Below are 18614 nucleotides of genomic sequence, written 5' to 3'. Positions count from 1 at the left end.
TTCTTGTTCTGATGTCTTTTCATTGCGATGTGAATGGGTAAGTTATCCACACCAGCAGGTTGATGTTAGTAATGCTTTATGCATTTTACATTACTCATACAATTGGAGTTACATCCAGTAACTACCATGTCTTCTATGCAAACAAACTATCCTCTTTCCAAGCTGGCACCACTATCCTGCACCAATCACAACATAGCCACACACACAGAGAGGAAACTGAAAGCTCCCACTTCACAGACTATTTTGTTTCTGACAACCACACGTGTTCAGTCTCATGCAGGCAGAACATACGGAGGCGAGCGACTGAGATGCACACACTTTTTTCCAGTCACCACAGTTTAGGCCTTGTGTAAACGTGCATATCTGCTTTGATACACAGGTACCTTCAGGTTTCTTATTCAGCAGAACTAAAATAGTTATTTCTTGATTTCTTGATTTTTGAGTCTCCTTCTTAGGTTTAAAATACGGCATAGTCTGCTCTGTTCATCAATTTCTTCGTTTATCCGTTCCATGCCATTATGTCACATATTGTAACTCCTCCATGGCAGCCCATTTAATGAAGTTCCTGGTGTAAAAGCTTCATTGTGAGCATTTAAATGTGATCAACTTTCTTTAGAAGTACACCCACAGACTGCCTCTCTTTATATGTATTTATCTGAAAAAAGAAAAAAAAAAAACATGCAGTTATTTTTGCCCTAGACTTTGTAATTCAGTCATTTCTTGTTGGTTTGAATGCCACCATCCTTGTGCTCCATTGTATGGAGTTGAGCTTTTGCCGATATCTCAGAATCGCACCGACACTATTATCTCGTAAGAGCATGAAAGGAAAAGATATCCCCTGGTGATTTTGGGCCTGAAGACATGGCCTCAGACATGCGCACACACATACGAGACCTTGAGGTATCAGCTTGCCTTTGTGCAGAGATGAGTAGTCATGGCCATCCTTATCATTTCTTGATGATAATAAAGAAGGTGGGATGCTTTTCTCCCACATGGAGAGCAGATAACAAAGAAAGTGCTGGACTGTCTGAGATACCGTGCCGCAGACCAGCCTCCCGTCCTCTCGATCCTCCTCTCCCGCCTCCCCACCCTTCTTTCCCTTTCTTCCCTTTTGTTGTTTGAGAGACACATCAGATCGTGTTGCAGAAGAAAAAGCAGATAGACGACAGGTGATACTGCGTCTGCTTGCAGGTAAGGAATGTCAGATGGTATTAAGAGGAATAAAAAGGGAGAAAAGAAAGCTGTGAAAAATCAACAGCAGCAGGTGCATAACAACGTCAGGAAGCTGGAAATATTAATGTGTATAAAGCGAGCCTTTATAACATGCTTTGTAGAAAATAATATACAATTTTTCCTGCCTCTCTACCTCAAAGGCTGCCTTTGCATAACTAGCTGCCGCTTTTGTTTGTTGTTGAAAATCCCACAATGACACAAAGGCTTCTTGTTTTGGCATAACTATTGAGCCTTTTATCAGAAACTGCCTTGATACACGCATACCAAACATATGCATGTTTCCTCTGGCACTGACCGTGGAGAGAACGGGGGAGCTACACATTCACCATCTCAGTAAACTCAAGGTATGTTTTGATTGTTTTAATTTGTGAGGAAAAGGTGCGTTCAAAGGTCCAATATACGACATTCAGCCTCAGTCAGGAAGGTCAGGGGACAACTACTTGCTACATAAAGATATAGTGGAGCAAAGACATCCTGAGCTGCCACTTCTGGGGACAAACATCGGAGTCAAGACTGTATTTGCATGAAAAAAGGGCTACTGAACCTTTAACACTTCAAAAGTAGCACAAGTCCGCCGGAATACCAGCACCTGCATCATGCTACCAACTCTGCTGGTTACTGAGGCAAATACTGGCCAATATGTACATCCTCTAACTTGCCCAATATACTTACAACATCACTTCGCACAGTCCACAAAAGGTTAACTTCATTCCTTCTTCTGTGCTGCTGAGAACAGCGGTCTTTGAGTGGGCAGGGCGTGAGAGGGGTGGTGTGGCCGACACACTGGTTTGTTTTGGTCCAACATGCTGGTGGTGCACTGCAACCATTAGTGGTGCTCAATTTGGTATTTAGGACCTTGAAGTAAGAGATAGGAATACATATCGAACCTCAGCAGCCTGCATGTTAACTAAGGTTCTCGGTCATGCAGGTCATGGTAATTCTAAGTGCTATATCGTAGGCAACTGGACTTATTTCATTTTGCTGAAGACGTTTCACCTCTCAGCCAAGAGGCTTCTTCAGTTCTGACTAACTGGATGGGAGACGCAGGGGAGACACACTCTGTTTGAGAGTGAGTGTCCTTACAGAGTCCTTAAGGTCTCATGTGAACGCTGTGTTTCAGAGTCGTTAGGACCACTTGTGAGTTGTTGTGAATGCCGGTTGGGTCAACAGAAATGTGTCCTTCCACAGCAGAACAACTCAGAAGGAATGGCCAGAGTTCAAGGCTTTGACCTGCCGTCCAAGTTCCCCAGATCCCACTTCAATCAGGCATCTGTGGCCAATCAGATCTATGGAAGACTCACCACGGTTCAGACTTGGTTCTGCTTCATTTGGGCATGAACACAGGAGGACCCTGCAAGGGGTGTCCTGTGGCATCAGGCCGTTGTCGACGAGTCCTTTGAGTCCTGTGGGTTATGAGGTGGGGCCTTCATTGATCAGACTTGGTCCAGCATGTCCCATAAGTGCTAGATCAGCTCAGGACCAGGGGAATTTGGAGATCAGGTCGACATCTTCCACTTTATGTCCTGTTCCTCAGGCCATTCCTAAGAGGTTTTTGCTGTGTGGGGCACACAGCTTACATGTCATGAGACCCAGCTGATTCAGCTCCCTGGTCATCATTTACACAAATTAAAGTTAGTACGCAGAAATTGAAATCTTGAAACTATGTGCATGCTACACACTTTTAACAGCTCTCTGCCATCATTGTATCAAAAACAATACAGGGAAAACCCTCAAATGCAAAAAAAAAGTACAAGAATCACTTGAAAAAATGGAAATGTGGAACATTTTACCCTTGATAGGACGACTACTGACTTAATAATGTGAGGCCAGTTCAACAGGGAATAAGCACCAAGTTGTCAAAGATGTAGACGTACAGACTTCAGCAGCCTCAGACTTTTTCTGGTCACAATAAAACGTTACTTCAGTTCTTTGTGTTGCTGCTGGTGCACCACTGTGGAGGACTGATTAACTATTATTTAAGTCACTCATACTTTGTTAAATGTAATAAATAGAACTGATTGCAGCTTGATTGCAGTGGTGGGTATTATATAAGATCACCATTTTCAGGTTCTTATTTGTTTAAAACAAACTTTTTAAAAAACACTGTTGAAGCTTCTGTTGGTTCTACTTTGAATGAGCTTAAATATCTTGACAATTTGTTCTGTGTCATACTTTTTCTTAATAATCCTTGTGGTTAGTGACAATAAAAAAGTTTGAGATAAACAAAATATATGCTGAGAAGGTTTCATTTTAAATGACATATAATCATAGTTTCTTTGCTTAAAATGATGTATATTTGCTCAAACATTTTAGCCACCGTCTTATCTTATTGTTTTTATTCTTCAAGATTCTCTTTTTTAGGCAGCAATCACTTTTTATTATGTTGAATGTTTCTCACCACAGCTGAATGCTTGACTTTGACTAAGGTGTTGAATTTTGGATAGTCTAAGATAACAGAAGTTTTATGTTAATGTTTTACAGTTATGACAGAGATGGATCACACTGGTGGTGATAACACATCGAGCCAGAGTGAGACGGTCCTGATGCTCAGTGTGTGAGCAGACTAAAGGGATAGTTGAGTTAACTCGGCCACTGTCATCATTTCTCCTGCAGCCTCTGCACACAACCAGGTACTTTTCCTGTGACTTTTTGAAAATATATATATTTTCTAACACTGTTTTGAATGCCAAACTCTCCCCTTCTGTCCTTTCTAGTAGCTTTTACCTGCCTTGATGTGTCGGCGGAATAATGAGTCAGCACTGGGTAAACTTACTCTTTAAATTGGGGCATCATCCATTAAACAATCCCTGCTCAACATCCCTGCCCACTTCATCCAATCAGGACAGAGAAGTCTATAAAGAGACGGTCCTTCTGCTGGTGAACATCCTCCTGTTTACTGAAACGTCTGTTAATGACCGCTGCACCTTCATGTGGTGACGTAGAGGAGGGAGGGGAAAAAACAGACGATGACAACGCTCACAGCAGCTTTACACATGCAGACATACACACCTCATCCTGCAGCTTGTTTAATTTCTAATGATGGTTATAATGAATTACTTATGTTCATTTTGCTCTCCTTCCCATTTTTTTTATCATGGCCTTGAGCCCAGTTGTGACAGTTAAAAAATAAGCCATACTGATCAATAATTAACACCCAACATCTGTCACCTAACTACAAACTACTGCAACACTATGAGCATGAGCAAAATATGTTCTGCCAACGTGCAGACAGCTCTTAAATTCTGGGCTGTAGACGTCCATGCGGCCCCTCGCGGACATGACTAGACCAACAAAAGGCCTTCGTGGCTACATAAATGACTAAATGATGTAAAGGAGCCCAGCTGCTCAATGAAAATAAGATCCTGGGCTGCTCGACCTCACTGTATTCATTCTCAGTCACATGTTTCACCCACTAAACAGAAAAGTACATCCTTTTTTTAACCAGGTTGTCAGCAAAAATTCTTCACTCATACACCCCAAAAAAACGGTAACTAAGAATCATCCTCTGGGGATTATGAATGTTTGTACAAATCTAAAAAGAAGATGTCCACACACTTATGTCCAGTCATTTTCCTGAGTTGTTGGAATTTTAACCACACCTGCTGAAGGCAACCTTTTTTTTTATTATTATGCATAAATGTCATGGCAATCTACATACCTGAGATTCCCTCTGCTCCAAAGTACAACTACATTTACTTTTGTCCAAAGCGACTTACAATAGTTCATACATACATTCATACACTGATGGCAGTGGCTGCCATGCAAGGTGCTGACCAGCACACCGGCATCGGTTTGGGGTTCAGTTGCTGCGTCTGAATTCAGGGTCTGCATCCTTCGGAAGAGTCTTTGAAGGCCAATTACATCACAACGCTGCGTGAAGGCCGTTCCAATTCGAAGGTTCCTCCAAATGCAGCCCAAAAATGCTCCTTCTTTTTCCTGTTTTTGAAAGATGCACCGTTACTATCCTTCGTGGCCTCACATATCCCAAGATTCTTTGCACGCCCGAAAAAGAAGAAAGACAGAGAGAAAATAGCGACATCGCGTGGCGTAGATCGTCACTTTCATGGGCCTGGGCGGCATAAATCGTGACGTAAGGGTAAAACATCTGGTGACACAACCAGGAAATGCTCCAAAGGCTAGACCGTCACATTTAACAACGACTGACGTGGTTAACAAGGTCTCTCTGAAGGACTCGCCTTCAAAGACCGCAAAGGCCGAGTCCTTGGAAGGATGCAGACCCTGAATTGAGACACAGCAAGTATCTTGCCCAAGGACACTTCAACATATAGACCAGAGGAATCGAACCAGATAACAAAACACTGGTTCTACCCCTGAGCCACAGCCGCCCCTCCTGAAAAAAAATGACCACATCAGCAGCTATGGTACACAACTGTAGTCGTATGAATCATTCAGCCTACAGCCGGTTCTTTAATGGATTTCTCTGGCTGCTGGGAAATTTCTGACACAACTACCAAGCCTATTATTGTACACTGAAACTGTCAAAAATGTGTTCTTGTTTTTGTTTTCTTCATTTGGCCTTCCGAGGGGCTTTGTGCATTCTTTTGCACTGAGCTGCTTTTCATTTATCAAGCCTTTCATATGAAGCTGACCTACTGTAGAGAAGCCTCCACCCCGTCTTCATGCTACACACAAACAGCCTTGAAACATTCTCTTCCGATTGTGGAGAGTGTCAGGAATAAACATCTTTAACCCTCTGTAGTCAAGCAGACTCCTTGAGTGTGTGTTACGTTTAACAAGTTTGTGAGGTGAGCACCTTTCAGACTCCAAAACATTGTTAACATCAGTTAGGGCGGTCACTGCAACAGATTAGGCAATCATACAGTCATACAGTTGTGCTGTAAGACATGACAGACTGCATGTTTTGTCAGTGATTAATCATAGCTCGACAGGTTTCACAGCTTGCCTGATGTTATTGGGAGGGATGTTCTCGGTACTGACTACCAGGAACAAGACGGATCCATGTGTATGATACTGGGTGTCTTTGCTGAGGGTCTACAGAAGAGACACTGTATAGACAAATCCAGGGAAGGTATACAAGTCACCATCAGTTTGGTGACATCTCCCTATAATGTCAGCTTATCAATTCCTTTATTTTCTATGTAACATTACTTTTGAGCACCATGTCCAGGAAATCAGGAAGAACCTGCGCAGTCCTCAGCAGCTCCAAAAGGTGTAGCAGACTTCCAACAACAAAAACTACATTTCTCCATCATCCAGCTATTATAATAATATTCTAATATATTAAATCTGAATAACATTAAAATACATATCTTTATCAGCAACTGAGGTCCACTGTCACATGCTTTAATCCAACTACCCGTGCTGCTGTCGCCGTCAGCCGGCTACTTTTTCTCGACATCACAGTAAAAGCAGCTGATAGATGGCAGAGCGCACAAATCAGTCTGCGGTTTATAGTCACACAATTTCAGGAAGTTGACCCATACTTAGGACAAAAAGTAACGTGATTGTTTATTCTGTAATCTGAATATTTTTCTACTAATGTTGAGTAGAGTAAACCACTTTCAATACTCTTCAAGTTAAAATAATTAGCAAAGGGTACTGGTGTTTCCAAAATTAAAAGTGTCTCCTTTCAGTATGCTCCTACATATTGATATTATTCTCCATCTACCATCTTCATATTGTCCTGACCTACTTTTTTCTTATGTTATCGTATACTGTATAATATATTAATGGCTTGTTATTACAGATATGACAGTATGCACATATAGACAGGCAGTTTAATCTATAACAGTTGATGATATTTTAATGTAATCATATGTTTTATATGTACTGCAATTAAGTTAAAGTACGATATTTTCCTCTGAGAGGTGAAACAACAGTATAAAGCAACATTAAAGAACCGCAATTACACTTCAACAGAAACTGTAGGCATTTCAAATTATTTTCATATTCCAGTACTTGCATTAAGTTGTCAGTGTGCTCAAGTACCCCACGAAAATAGATGTTTCTAATGTAACAACAGAGTCCAAAATGAACCACCGAGAGAAAGTGAGGGTTAGGCTGAGCAATAAATCTTAAGCACCGCTGTCAGTAGTCGCTAACATTACCTTGTCAACACTTCGCTGCCCTTTTCCCAAACATACTCTCCACTCTCACAGTTATTGTAAGGTTTGCACTCCGGCTCAACTAATGCTGGAAACATTCTTCCTCCGCAGAGATTAAGTCGAACATATCTCCATCACCAATTTTTTTGTGATGAGCTGGCTAATCTCCCCCGGCGGCATCGCAGCGGCCCGCGCTGTAGCAAATGATGTGGTGAAATGTCCTGTTATCAGCACCTTCCCTATTCTCCTCCTGCATAAAAAGTAAATGGTTAAACGATCAAGCCAGGTGTTCCATGACGCGCATTTTTAACACGACAAAGCACATTTAGGTAAATTTGTTTAGTCAAAAATATTTTCTGAAAGTTTAAATGAAAACATCACTTTCAAACCTTCTGGTTGACTTTCTGCCTGTAACATTCGATGGAGCAACGAAGGCAAGAGCATGCAGAACAATTTCAATTTGCCCGTCTATCATTTTTTGCTATACAGATCTGTGTATTCAGAGATGGCACACTGTATTCCATTAAAAAAGCAAACTGGAAAACAGGTCAACTTACTTTAATTTTGTTAAGTAAAAATGATCCGTCTATAAATTGAACCTCATCTTCCTATGACCGCTGTTGGTGCTCATTACTTTCATCCTGCTATCCTCTGTGATCATTTCCTTTAAGCAAATGAATAATGTTTTAGATCCTTCTTCCTCCGTCTCACACACACACACACACACACACACACACACACACACACACACACAGAGGGGTACATTGCTACCAGATGCCTGCAGCCACAACACCTGTTAAATACCAACTCCCATCTCTCTCTGTGTGTACACGTGTGTGTGTACGTGTGTGTTCATACTACCCCCGACGCATGCAAAACACGGTAAGACAAAACCACAGCAGGTAGGCAACATTGTCCTGCAGGTCCTTTTACTCCCCCCCCCTGGCCCTCCGTTAATGAATGTTACTGCGGAGGATCCTCCAGAGGACGGCGTGCAAATTCAGCTCTCAGTCACGGGGGCCGGCCTGGTGTGGTGTGTTGCATGGTAACCGGTGCACCTACACACTCATTATCAGCTGCTATCACTTGGTTACTCGGGAACCAAATGAAACTCCGCCGCAATTACCCACGAAACTCTCACTGTGAGAAACCCGGTTTCTGTGGCTACTTTCATGTTGGCTCTCCGCCATTAAACTCACACGGCATTATGGGTAGTTTAAGCTCTTAAACATGACAGCGTGCGTCACTTCATTTCCCTCCTGCGTGTTTGAGCTAAGCTACTGCTGCTCATTAAAAAAAAAAAAAAAAAGGAGGAGGAAATGTTGTTAACTTGTTTACCAGATTCAGTCTCAAAGGTTCATGTAAACTGATTAACCTGATTGACTGTTTAACCGGAGAATGACCAGCAGCATGTAAACACAGCCGCTGATGGATGAAAGAAGGCAACTAATTACCTCAATTTAAAAAAAAAAAAAAAAAAAGAAGGCAACAGCATGCACACGTCCACACATCCAGCTGAAGTACTGCAGCTGTAAGCAAACTGAATCTATACATTTACCTTGCAGAGCTGAGCTGGTTGAACGCCCCAGTGGCTGCCTCAGTCTGTGTGTGTCTGTCTCAAAGAGGGGGCAGCAGAGGATAAAGGCCGGTCTAATGGCTCCTCTCTCTGTGCTGCTGCTGCTGCTGCTGCTGCTGCTGCCAGTGTTTCTCCAGCTACAACACTACAGCAGGCAGGGAGAGCTGCCTGCCTGCTAGCCTGACACTCTGCCTGCCTATAAAACACACTGCGTGGTTACCTGTATGACTGCTTACCTACACCTTTCTACCTGTTTACCTGTCTACAGTGTCTGCCTGCCCTTCGAGCTCACCTTTACACCTGTTAGTCTGCCCTGGCTACGTTTTAGTTGAACTGTCTGCCTGAATGTTAGCTTGTGTGTCTGTGTGTGTGTGTGTGTGTGCTGACATTAGCATAGCCCTTCCTCCTCTCTCACCTGCACTCATCCAACCTGTTTGACAGTGCGTTGCCGGCATGTGTGTGCGTGTGTTTGTGATTGGCAGCGGTTTGGCTTTAGACACTTTCTGTGGGCCTAGAATCCATTTCTTTTTACTTGTTCTTTTATAACGCACAATGAGTTCTGGACTGAACACTAACATTGCATTTGCACACAGACGCAGCTAATACACGGCTGTCAGCGGCCACGGTGTTGTAAACATGTTGTTTATTCAATGTGGGAATGAATTGAAATCCATTTAAGCTCTCAGTTTGTGTGCGACTGAGTACGCCATTGTCAAATTGTATTTTTGGATTATTACACGACCAGATCTTTCACACACACACACGAGTAGAGCGTGGAGCATATAAACTTCACACAAGTGTCACACAGTAAGGAGGTTACAGCAAACCGTCAGGTGTTGGGAAAGTTGACTTGTTAATTTGTGAAATAAACATTATGGTTGATCCATGTTAATATAAAGACAAGAGGTATTTTGCATGAACTGACTGTTTCTTCATCCTGGAGGCCGGCCTACTGTGACGAGACATAGCTGTCAATCAAAGACGGCTGACATTCCCTCACAGGATTCATAAAAGATCGTCATGAATGTGAGTTATTTAATCACTGAAGATGTTGTTAAATTGAAGTCAGAACTGTTTGATATCATGAGACTGCGACGATGCAGGTTAACTTTAGATAAAGGAGAGTTAAGAATGAATCATTTAAGAATTAGCTAGCCACATCCAGCGGATGGAAATGGTCACCTAGTGGGTGACAGAGGTCAGACGTAAAATAATAGGCTAGCTTGTTGTCAAATCACGTAGGTGTAAATCCCGGGGCGGCGAGGAGGGCACGACCCCCCATCCTGCGAAAAAAATATGACTCATGAGGATTTCTGATTTGCCCTATTTTACTTGTGAAAAAAAAAGTAAAAGTAATATAGCTGCTGAATGAATACTTATACTGATATCTAATGAGAGTCTGCCATGGCACATTTTATGACGTCTGTCTTGTGTCATAAAATATATTGACATGGGTAATAAACCTTTACACCAAAGTCGTGTTTTTAGTGTTTCATTCTGCTGTGTCAGCTGAAATTATGCAAGTTAATGTCAGCCACGTACAAGCTCACTTTAAAACAGTCCTACATGTTTTTTTTACACTATCAGAAATCGCTCCTCGACATGTTTGCTAATTGTGTTTGGGGACTAACTTTTATGAAAACCGTCTTTTTGGACACACAGCGTTTTCATCTGGCAGGGATTGCTTTTGGGCAAAAGATGTAACTCCTGCACATAACAGACTGCGTTATGTTTAATTTAAGTGTAATGTCCTTCAGTGTTTCAACACACTCCATTTTACCTCATTCTCCCGGCGTCTCTCTGACAGGGCCGGATATGTTAGATTGGTTCTTGTTTGTCGTGAACGTACAAACCATCTTTCTTTTTACCGGAGATTAGATTACACACTTAGGTTTCACTTGGGGCCATGATAAGGTTTCACTAACAATGCCACTACATGTTACAACATCACAGCAATCTGGCTCTGAAATGGCCTTCACTGTAGAGGTGTGAAGAGCGAGTCATACAGTAAGCTCACAGTTTACTCCTCCCTGAAGGACGGACACTGGATATGGGCACGGTCTGAAAGGAACTGGTTGTAATAGTCCAATAACAAAAGGAAACTGAAAAGGGAAGCAGTCCACAGGGATTCTGAAGGTGTGCACCTTCTCAGGTGTGCACTAAAGGTGACTTTTACATCTACATTCATGTTATCCCACGGAGAGATTCAAGTGTATTATTGCCATTTCCTCATGCATGTATATGTTATTATTTTGTTTCAATTCTGAATCAGTGGAGGTCAGAAATCAACCTGCAGGTGATGACGTTTTTACTCGACTGCTACAATCAAGAAAAATCGTGTTTTGATGTGTTGAATCCCCAACACAGGTACTACATTAATTTCATTTTATGCTTTTGAGTGCAGGAAAAGAAAAAGGAATGAAGATCAAGTCTAAGATTGCAAAAAAAGACGAGAAATTGCCTTTCTGCATCCCAGAGACGAGATGCAGCTTCACCTCCTGACCTGTAAACTCCCGCTAAGATTAGCAGCACTATGAAGGCATGCAGGTCTCATCCATGCTTTTCCAGCTGTCTCCATACTTTATAAAGCCAAATGTTTCATCTCCAAGTTTTTTTTTTTTTTTTTTTATAGCTGGTGTGATGAACAGGTGAAATGTCCTCAACATGGGAAACAACATATCTTATGGGACCTGGAGTCATCTTGACGAACGATGGGACAGACAGGAACAAAGTTAGCATAAATCATTATAAACACTGATATTATTGTTTGTATTACCTCAGTGTTATTCACTTTATGTTTGATGAGTCATTTGCATTCAAATGTGAGATTAAGAGGACCGACAGAGTGGAATGAACACAGACACTAACTAAAATAAAAAAATAAAAATACAGCAGTGAGACCAAAGGAGCAGTATATAAGATGATTATTCCATCCTCGCTCTTCAGCCGCTTGGCAGTGCATGTCTTTTTCAATTGTGTCCCCGTTGCAATGATACTGTCATCAGGCCCTCTGTGGATCAATACGCTCGCCTTTAATAGGCCTTTCATTAGCAGCTCATCAATAAGCTCCCAGCAAAGGACAGCCACTCGATGCCCGGCTCCCACAATGTTTTGGCAGAGAAAAAAAAAGTTTCGTGGGGTTGCAGAGAGGTGATGATGATGCATTAAAAACATCTGGCAAACTGATGGTAAGAAACACCGAAGCCGGATAACTAATTTAATGAGATTTCACTTTAAAGCGGGGATAATACTTTGCCTACTGTTAAGCTTTCTTCTTGAGCTGTGGTGAAGCTGAATATGAGCACAGTGAAAGAGATGACAGCCGGTGAAAGCTTGAAAGACTGAATACTGTGAATGATTATGATTTCTCATCATCCGGCAGCCTCCTCATCGTGCTGACTGAAATATATATTTTAAGGGACATTCTGACATTTTGAATTTTGGCCTTTGCCAAGTGCTTGTCACACTGCTGCATACAAGGAAAAAAGTTTCATAATTTGTCCCTCAGCTTCAGTTTCTTAGAGTTTCCAGTCAGCATTCCTCATTCCAACCAATCGGTGCTGAGAGCTGCACCGTAATGAGACAGCATGCAGTTAGATGCGCCATAAGGTGTCCGTGACAAATGCAACGATATCAACATACCATTTCACTTTTCTATGCTGTGATATCAAAGCCATTTTGCTACCGGTGGTGAGATATTGCACTCTTAAATGTGTGAATGTCAATGTATTCCTATAATGAGGGCTCTGGCCATATTCTTCAATGATCACCTTGCAGGGATTCCTGCAGCTTTCACATGCAAAAAAAGGTACTGATGGGCAAAGTATCATTTCATGATGACTTGAATGTAAAGTAGTAGCACAGACACAAGCTGGGGGGTGAAATTATGTAGATTTCTTTCTCTTTTTTTCTGCCTTTTTGCATAATCAACAAATCAATTAATTTAATCGGTTTAAAATCACATTTGGCCACACTTAAGGATATCAGGAAGAACACATGCCTGTAACATTAAGGGAGCCCTGCAGGCATGGAATACACACAAACAAGCAAGCAGAAAACAGGGAAATGAATAACTCGGAGAAGAGCTGCAGAAGCCGAGGGAGGGAGGGATGATGCGCTGCGGTCAGGCTGCCAAGCAGGCTGTGAACTGCCAGCAGTGGAGGAGTCTGCCTTCTCGCTCATACGCCACCAGGCATGAGTACAGGGATATACTCACACTCTGAATTAAACCGGATATTCAACAGATCTGCCTTAATCTTTGACCCGCAGTGTCTCAAGATGTCAACATAGCAAATGCAATGTTAGTGTTCAGTCCAAAACTCATTGTGAATTTAAAGAGAAAAAAAAAAAAAAAGTAAAAAGAAATAGATTCTGGGCTCATAGAGAGCGGAGCTGAACGGCAGTGATGATGATGAGTTGCGGTCACGCTGCCAAGTCCGCAACAGATCGCCAGCAGTGGAGGAGGCTTGTCTGTCCTTATGCACCATTAGGCATGAAGATGATAATTTTCTAAGTATAAGACTACATAATGGGCCAACCATGGAGGAGGCTGCCTTTTCCCTGCCTTCTCCATCCATAGGCATGAAGGACAAGTAACCAAATTAGTCGATAAACCCCCATTTCACTGTGGTCTTACCGGCATAAATTAGATTTGACTGTCATTCGCAATGTGGTTTAACACTATACTAACTATCAGACGTCTTGAGAACGCAGTTGTAATTCCATTTTAAATTATAGAATATTACCAGATGTTGAGTGTAGGTGTCAGTAGGTAGAATACCATTTGTGACCTTTCATTTTATTAGAAATGACTTGGATCTCATTTTGAATGTGCTCGGTCTTCATAGCTTTAATTAAGCACCTGCATAAATTTTATAAAAAAAGTTAAATACAAAACTGTTTGACCTTTTCACTGCACCAGGCTTTATACACACTAAGTGTTCCATTAGGATCTAAGACCACCAAATTAACATGCTGTTAAAACATTTGGTGTTATTAGATGTATTACAATGGAAGTGGTTCATAATGACAGGTTGACGTCTGGTCCCACTGTGCATTGTGCCTCAAGCATCTCCCACTGTGAGCAGCTTCCTGTCAACAAATCAACAAAGCCTCTAAAGCAGGACTTCAACCTTTTGATGACCCAACACCAATTTAAGGAGCCGGCATGTGAGTGATGGCCGCACAGGAAAACCCATAAACCTGTCAGATTTGTGACTGGTCTCGTAATGCAGCTTAACATTACATTTTTAACATTGTGAGCGCCAAACTCCGCTGTGGCTGAGCAGTGTGTTAAATACAGACTACTGCACGAGAAAGTATTAATATGGATAGTGGTTGATTAAAGTATAATGGTGCGAGTCATGTCATGTTTGGAGACTGCACAGAATGTTTCTGAAGGCTGCTGTTGGGCCACAGGCGACGCCTTGAGGAGTTGTATACTGGAGCATACATATTTGATCTTACTGCTCATTCCTAATATGTATAAAGTGCTTTTGAGGCGACTTCTGTATATCAAGATATGCTAAAGTCTGAACTAAAATGTGTAGGCTAACTGAATAAGGAGGATAAAACACGTATGAGGAAAATATGGAAGTAAAAATTCAGATCAGCTTTTTTTTATTTGTTTTTTTCTCTCTGAACGTTCAATCTTCCCACTTTAATTTGAATTCTTGGGTCAACTGTCCTCTATAGTTTGTAACAGGTTAAATCTTAAAATCCTAGTAAGTGCTAACTATAGCTGTCAAAATACAACTTCAGATTGTGTACTTCAGAGTGTACTGAGTAACATTCTACCTTTGCAGGTTTAGCTAAAACAAAAAGTGTGTTATTTTACCTTCTCAAACATGTAACCACAGTAACAAGCTGCTATTTAGCTAAACAGACCACCTCTTATCCAATAAGCTTCTTCAGTTCTAACTAAGAAGCACCTTGATAAATAAAAAAGCCTGTGGGAGTCGCAGGCTTTTGAACCCTGTGTGGGAGTGTCCTTACAGAGTCGTTAAGGACACTTGTGAGCTCTGAATTTCAGAGTCGTTAGGGCCACTTATGGGTTGTTGACCCAACCGGCCTCCATGTGGGTTGCTAGGACGAGGTGAGCCCAGGTGTGAATGTTTGTTACGCTGTCTGGGAAAGGGAACTCAGTGCAGGATTGTAGGTGGGTGATAAGTAAAGTCTTAGTCCGCCTCCTATGTTCAAAGACGGTCGTTCCAGTTTGACAAAGATGGATTATTTTACTCCTCTTTCAAACAATGTGTCTTCTCCACAAAGACAGAGGGTACAATATAGAATATAGCACTTAGCATCATCACGACCTGGATGACTGAGAACCTTCATCAACATGTTTGTTGTGTGACTTCCAAAGAAGGTTTGTTCTTTGGTAATGGGCAACAACAGGGTTGTATAGTCGATGCATAACCAACTGTACCTTTGCCCCACTGTGCACAGACACACAATGCAGTCAGAGTGCTGAACAAGTGCATCTGAGTGGGAGAAGTCTTGGTGTATTAAAGAGGGCTCAAGGAGCTCCAGCCCCTATTGTACTGGAAACCTTTGTCCAGGCTCCCTGAAGGGGATCTAAGAGGGTGAACACACTGTGTCTTTGTGTGTGCGTGTGTGTGTGCATATGTGTGTGTGCATATGTGTGTGTGTGTGTGCATGGGTAACTGCATTATCAAGCATATCTCCATATTAAGAAGCAACCAGTGTGTTGGAGCCAGAGCCCTGTCACACACAGCTCCGTCAACGGTAACAGGAGTCCACTCGGGCATCCCTACCCACCAACACACACACACACACACACACACACACACACACACACACACACACACACACACACACACACACACACAGCTACCTGTATCCCCAGACCACATTCCCATACTGTATCCCCACCATTCATCTGAGGTGAATCAATAGCTCAGTTAACAGCGCAGGACTGAGTTCAGTGACAGCACTTGTACTCCCAGTGAGAGGGGAGACACAGGGACACATTCAGCACGGCGCAGCTAATCACCATTAAAGGCTTACAAGAGAAAAGTAGAGGAACAGGACGAAGAGAAGGAGAGGGAGGGTGGGAAAAGAAAGACAGAGGAAGAAAAAGAAGGAGAGAGGCTGACAATAAGAGAAAGTCACAATAGGGCATCTGTTCCAGTGCTGAACAGCAAGAAAGAGCTGAGACTCCGGCAGCAGAGAGCAGGCGGACACTGGGCGAGAGGTTTCAATGAAACTCAAGCTCTCTTTTCATGCAAGATGCAATAAAACAGAGTGGCTTACTTTCTGTTGGACTACTGGTGACAAATCCTCTCCGCCTGCAAGAAACGACAAAATCAAAAATAAGAAATGGTCTAGCAACTAAATGTGTCGCACAGTATCATAAACTACACATTAGATACAGTGTCTGTCATTATATAACAGTCAGACGAACATTGCCTGACAGTGTTCAATGTGTTTTAATATCTACAAATAAATACTTTCCCCATCTACAGCCCTTTGTGTCAACAAGGAAGTAGTAAGTGCTGGTGATTTCAAAAGGCAGTTAACTCCACACTTCATGCCGAATGTAATGAAGAAACACACAGACGTCAGAGTTGTTTTCTCTGGACGTCACTTGAAAATAACCTGTACAGCCGTGTCCCTCGTCTCCTTTGCACGGCTAGATAATATGCCTAGTCTTTAAGCCTGCCAATAAAGCTCTGATGGGTCCGATTGTTTACGATAAGAAACAAAAATTGAAGACCGGCTACGGAAAAAGCTTAGCTGGGCATGAAAATGGTTTCTTTTAGTTTGTAGCAAGAGCATAATTTCATACTGGCTACATTCTTTAATTATTACTTAGTTTTTTCATCATGCTGCAACCAAGTGAAATACTAACCAGAAAATGTTGTTTAAACTTGACTTAAAGTGAAACTCTCGCCAAAATGCAACCTAGGGTCTTTTTGTGAATGTACCCAAGTCAAACCTTCATATAAAAGTATAATTACGACGAAAGAGGCACTTTTAAGATTGACCGTATTTTCGTTTTCGGGTCAAACTCATTTTCAATGGGAGTGCTACGGGCACTTTTACGATAGCATCAAAATCTCTATTTTTAAAACAGTAACTTTGCTGGTAGTATCACCAGGGTCTCTACACATGAACACGAGCATTGAGAACATTGTTTATGTACACAGAGTTTACTAAAAAGAGAGTTTTTGGACAACTCACGTTAGCAGTAGCTTGTTCCGCTAGCCGGCGTCATGGCAGCCAATAAGTGTGGATCTCAGAATGTGACGTAACCTGGAGGACAGTTAAGGTGGAACTACTGTCTTCCAGCAACAACTATCCACGCGATATCTCACGTGTGTTTTCTGGCTTTTGATTTTAGTATTGTTTCTTATATGAGGCTCCTTTTTCAACTTCAAGGTCAATATTGTTTTTCGCTAACGACAAAAACAACAAATTATCCTGCATTTATATGGAACTAAGCTTTAGGAGCGTTCCACCTTAACTGTCCTCCAGGTTACGTCACATTCTGAGATCGACACTTCTCTCTGGCAGGACGGCGGCGAGCGGAACAAGCTACTGCTAACGTGCGTTGTTCAAAAACATTTTTAGTAAACTCTGTGTACACAAACAATGTTCTCAATGCTCGTGTTCATGTGTAGAGACCCTGGTGATACTACCAGCAAAGTTTCATGTTGTGCCTTCTTAGCGTTCAGGTAAATGTATTTATAGTCGGAGTGCAATTGTTCATGTATTCATCCCCAAATGTCTCGGTGCTGATGTTGCGGTCTGGTGCACAAAACATCAAATGGTGAGAGCAAATGTTGATGTGCAAAATTATAATCACCGTGATCCACAATCCTATCCAGTGAGATGTGGTAATGCACCTACAAGCTGTTTTCCTATGGCCAGATACAGAATACATGGATACAGGTCGAACACGATAATGTTTATGAGACAGCATCATTAGGTGTGTCAATCACCGGAACGAGGCAACAAAAAAACAGAGTTCAACAACTTCTCAGCGTGTTTTTTAATCAGGACCAAAGACATCATCGAGGCAATCTGGAAGTTTGGCACGAAGCACGGCGGACTCTTAGTTTTGCTGTAGTGATTAGTGTTAGAGGTTAAGAGTGAAAATGAGGAGGGAGCCTACTTTCACCCACTCTTCCCCTCTAATTTGTCCGTGGATGTGAACAAAAAAAGAATTGAAACTCAACATTACAACCGTTTTAGAGTGTTTCTTACTACAGAAAATATTATGTACACTACAGATGTGAATACTGTAGCTGAACTCAAGCATGACGTTCCCTTGCGAAGCTGTTATATGTGATCATTAAATGAGGCTTGAGGCTGATAACCATTCTCTACTTTACAAGATAAAAATGTATTTAGGTCGTACATGTACAGTTTGGGAAGCAGCCAACAATGTGAAATACTGGGCAGCTTCAACATAGTGTATAAATAACCCTGTATGCATATTAAATTCCACAAAATACACAATCATATACAGATAACATCGCACTCTGTGCACATATGATGACCGGACCAACACACATCTGCTTTAGGAGAATAATGGTGCTCAGTAGGGGGCACTCATTAGACTTGGTAGCTTCTTCTACAACAGAAGGTATTTGTGTGTTTACCTGTCTCCTCCTCTCTTTCTCCCTCTCTCACTCCTTCCATCATTCCATCCCTAAATGTCTGAATTTAGCTCTGTGAAATGGATCTTACAA

General features: G+C 41.9%; 1 protein-coding gene across 9 annotated transcripts in view; it reads right to left on the bottom strand.

Moving 5' to 3' along the window:
• naaladl2 (N-acetylated alpha-linked acidic dipeptidase like 2) overlaps positions 1–18614 on the bottom strand; it is a 422647-nt gene that overhangs the window by 358773 nt on the left and 45260 nt on the right. For 6 of the 9 annotated variants that reach the window (XM_030432206.1, XM_030432202.1, XM_030432207.1 and 3 more), the window contains one exon: positions 16171–16205. The exons of the other annotated variants lie outside the window; for them this stretch is intronic. Coding sequence is in view for 2 of the 6 variants with exons in the window: in XM_030432202.1 (XP_030288062.1) it covers positions 16171–16205 (35 nt within the window). In the remaining 4 variants the exon portion in view is untranslated. The remainder of the gene's footprint in view (positions 1–16170; positions 16206–18614) is intronic. 9 annotated transcript variants of the gene reach the window in all.

Source organism: Sparus aurata, chromosome 11 (assembly GCF_900880675.1).
Source record: "Sparus aurata chromosome 11, fSpaAur1.1, whole genome shotgun sequence".
Lineage (NCBI taxonomy): Eukaryota > Metazoa > Chordata > Actinopteri > Spariformes > Sparidae > Sparus > Sparus aurata.
The sequence above is the reverse complement of the archived record's forward strand: the minus strand, read 5'-3'. Positions and strand labels throughout refer to the sequence as shown.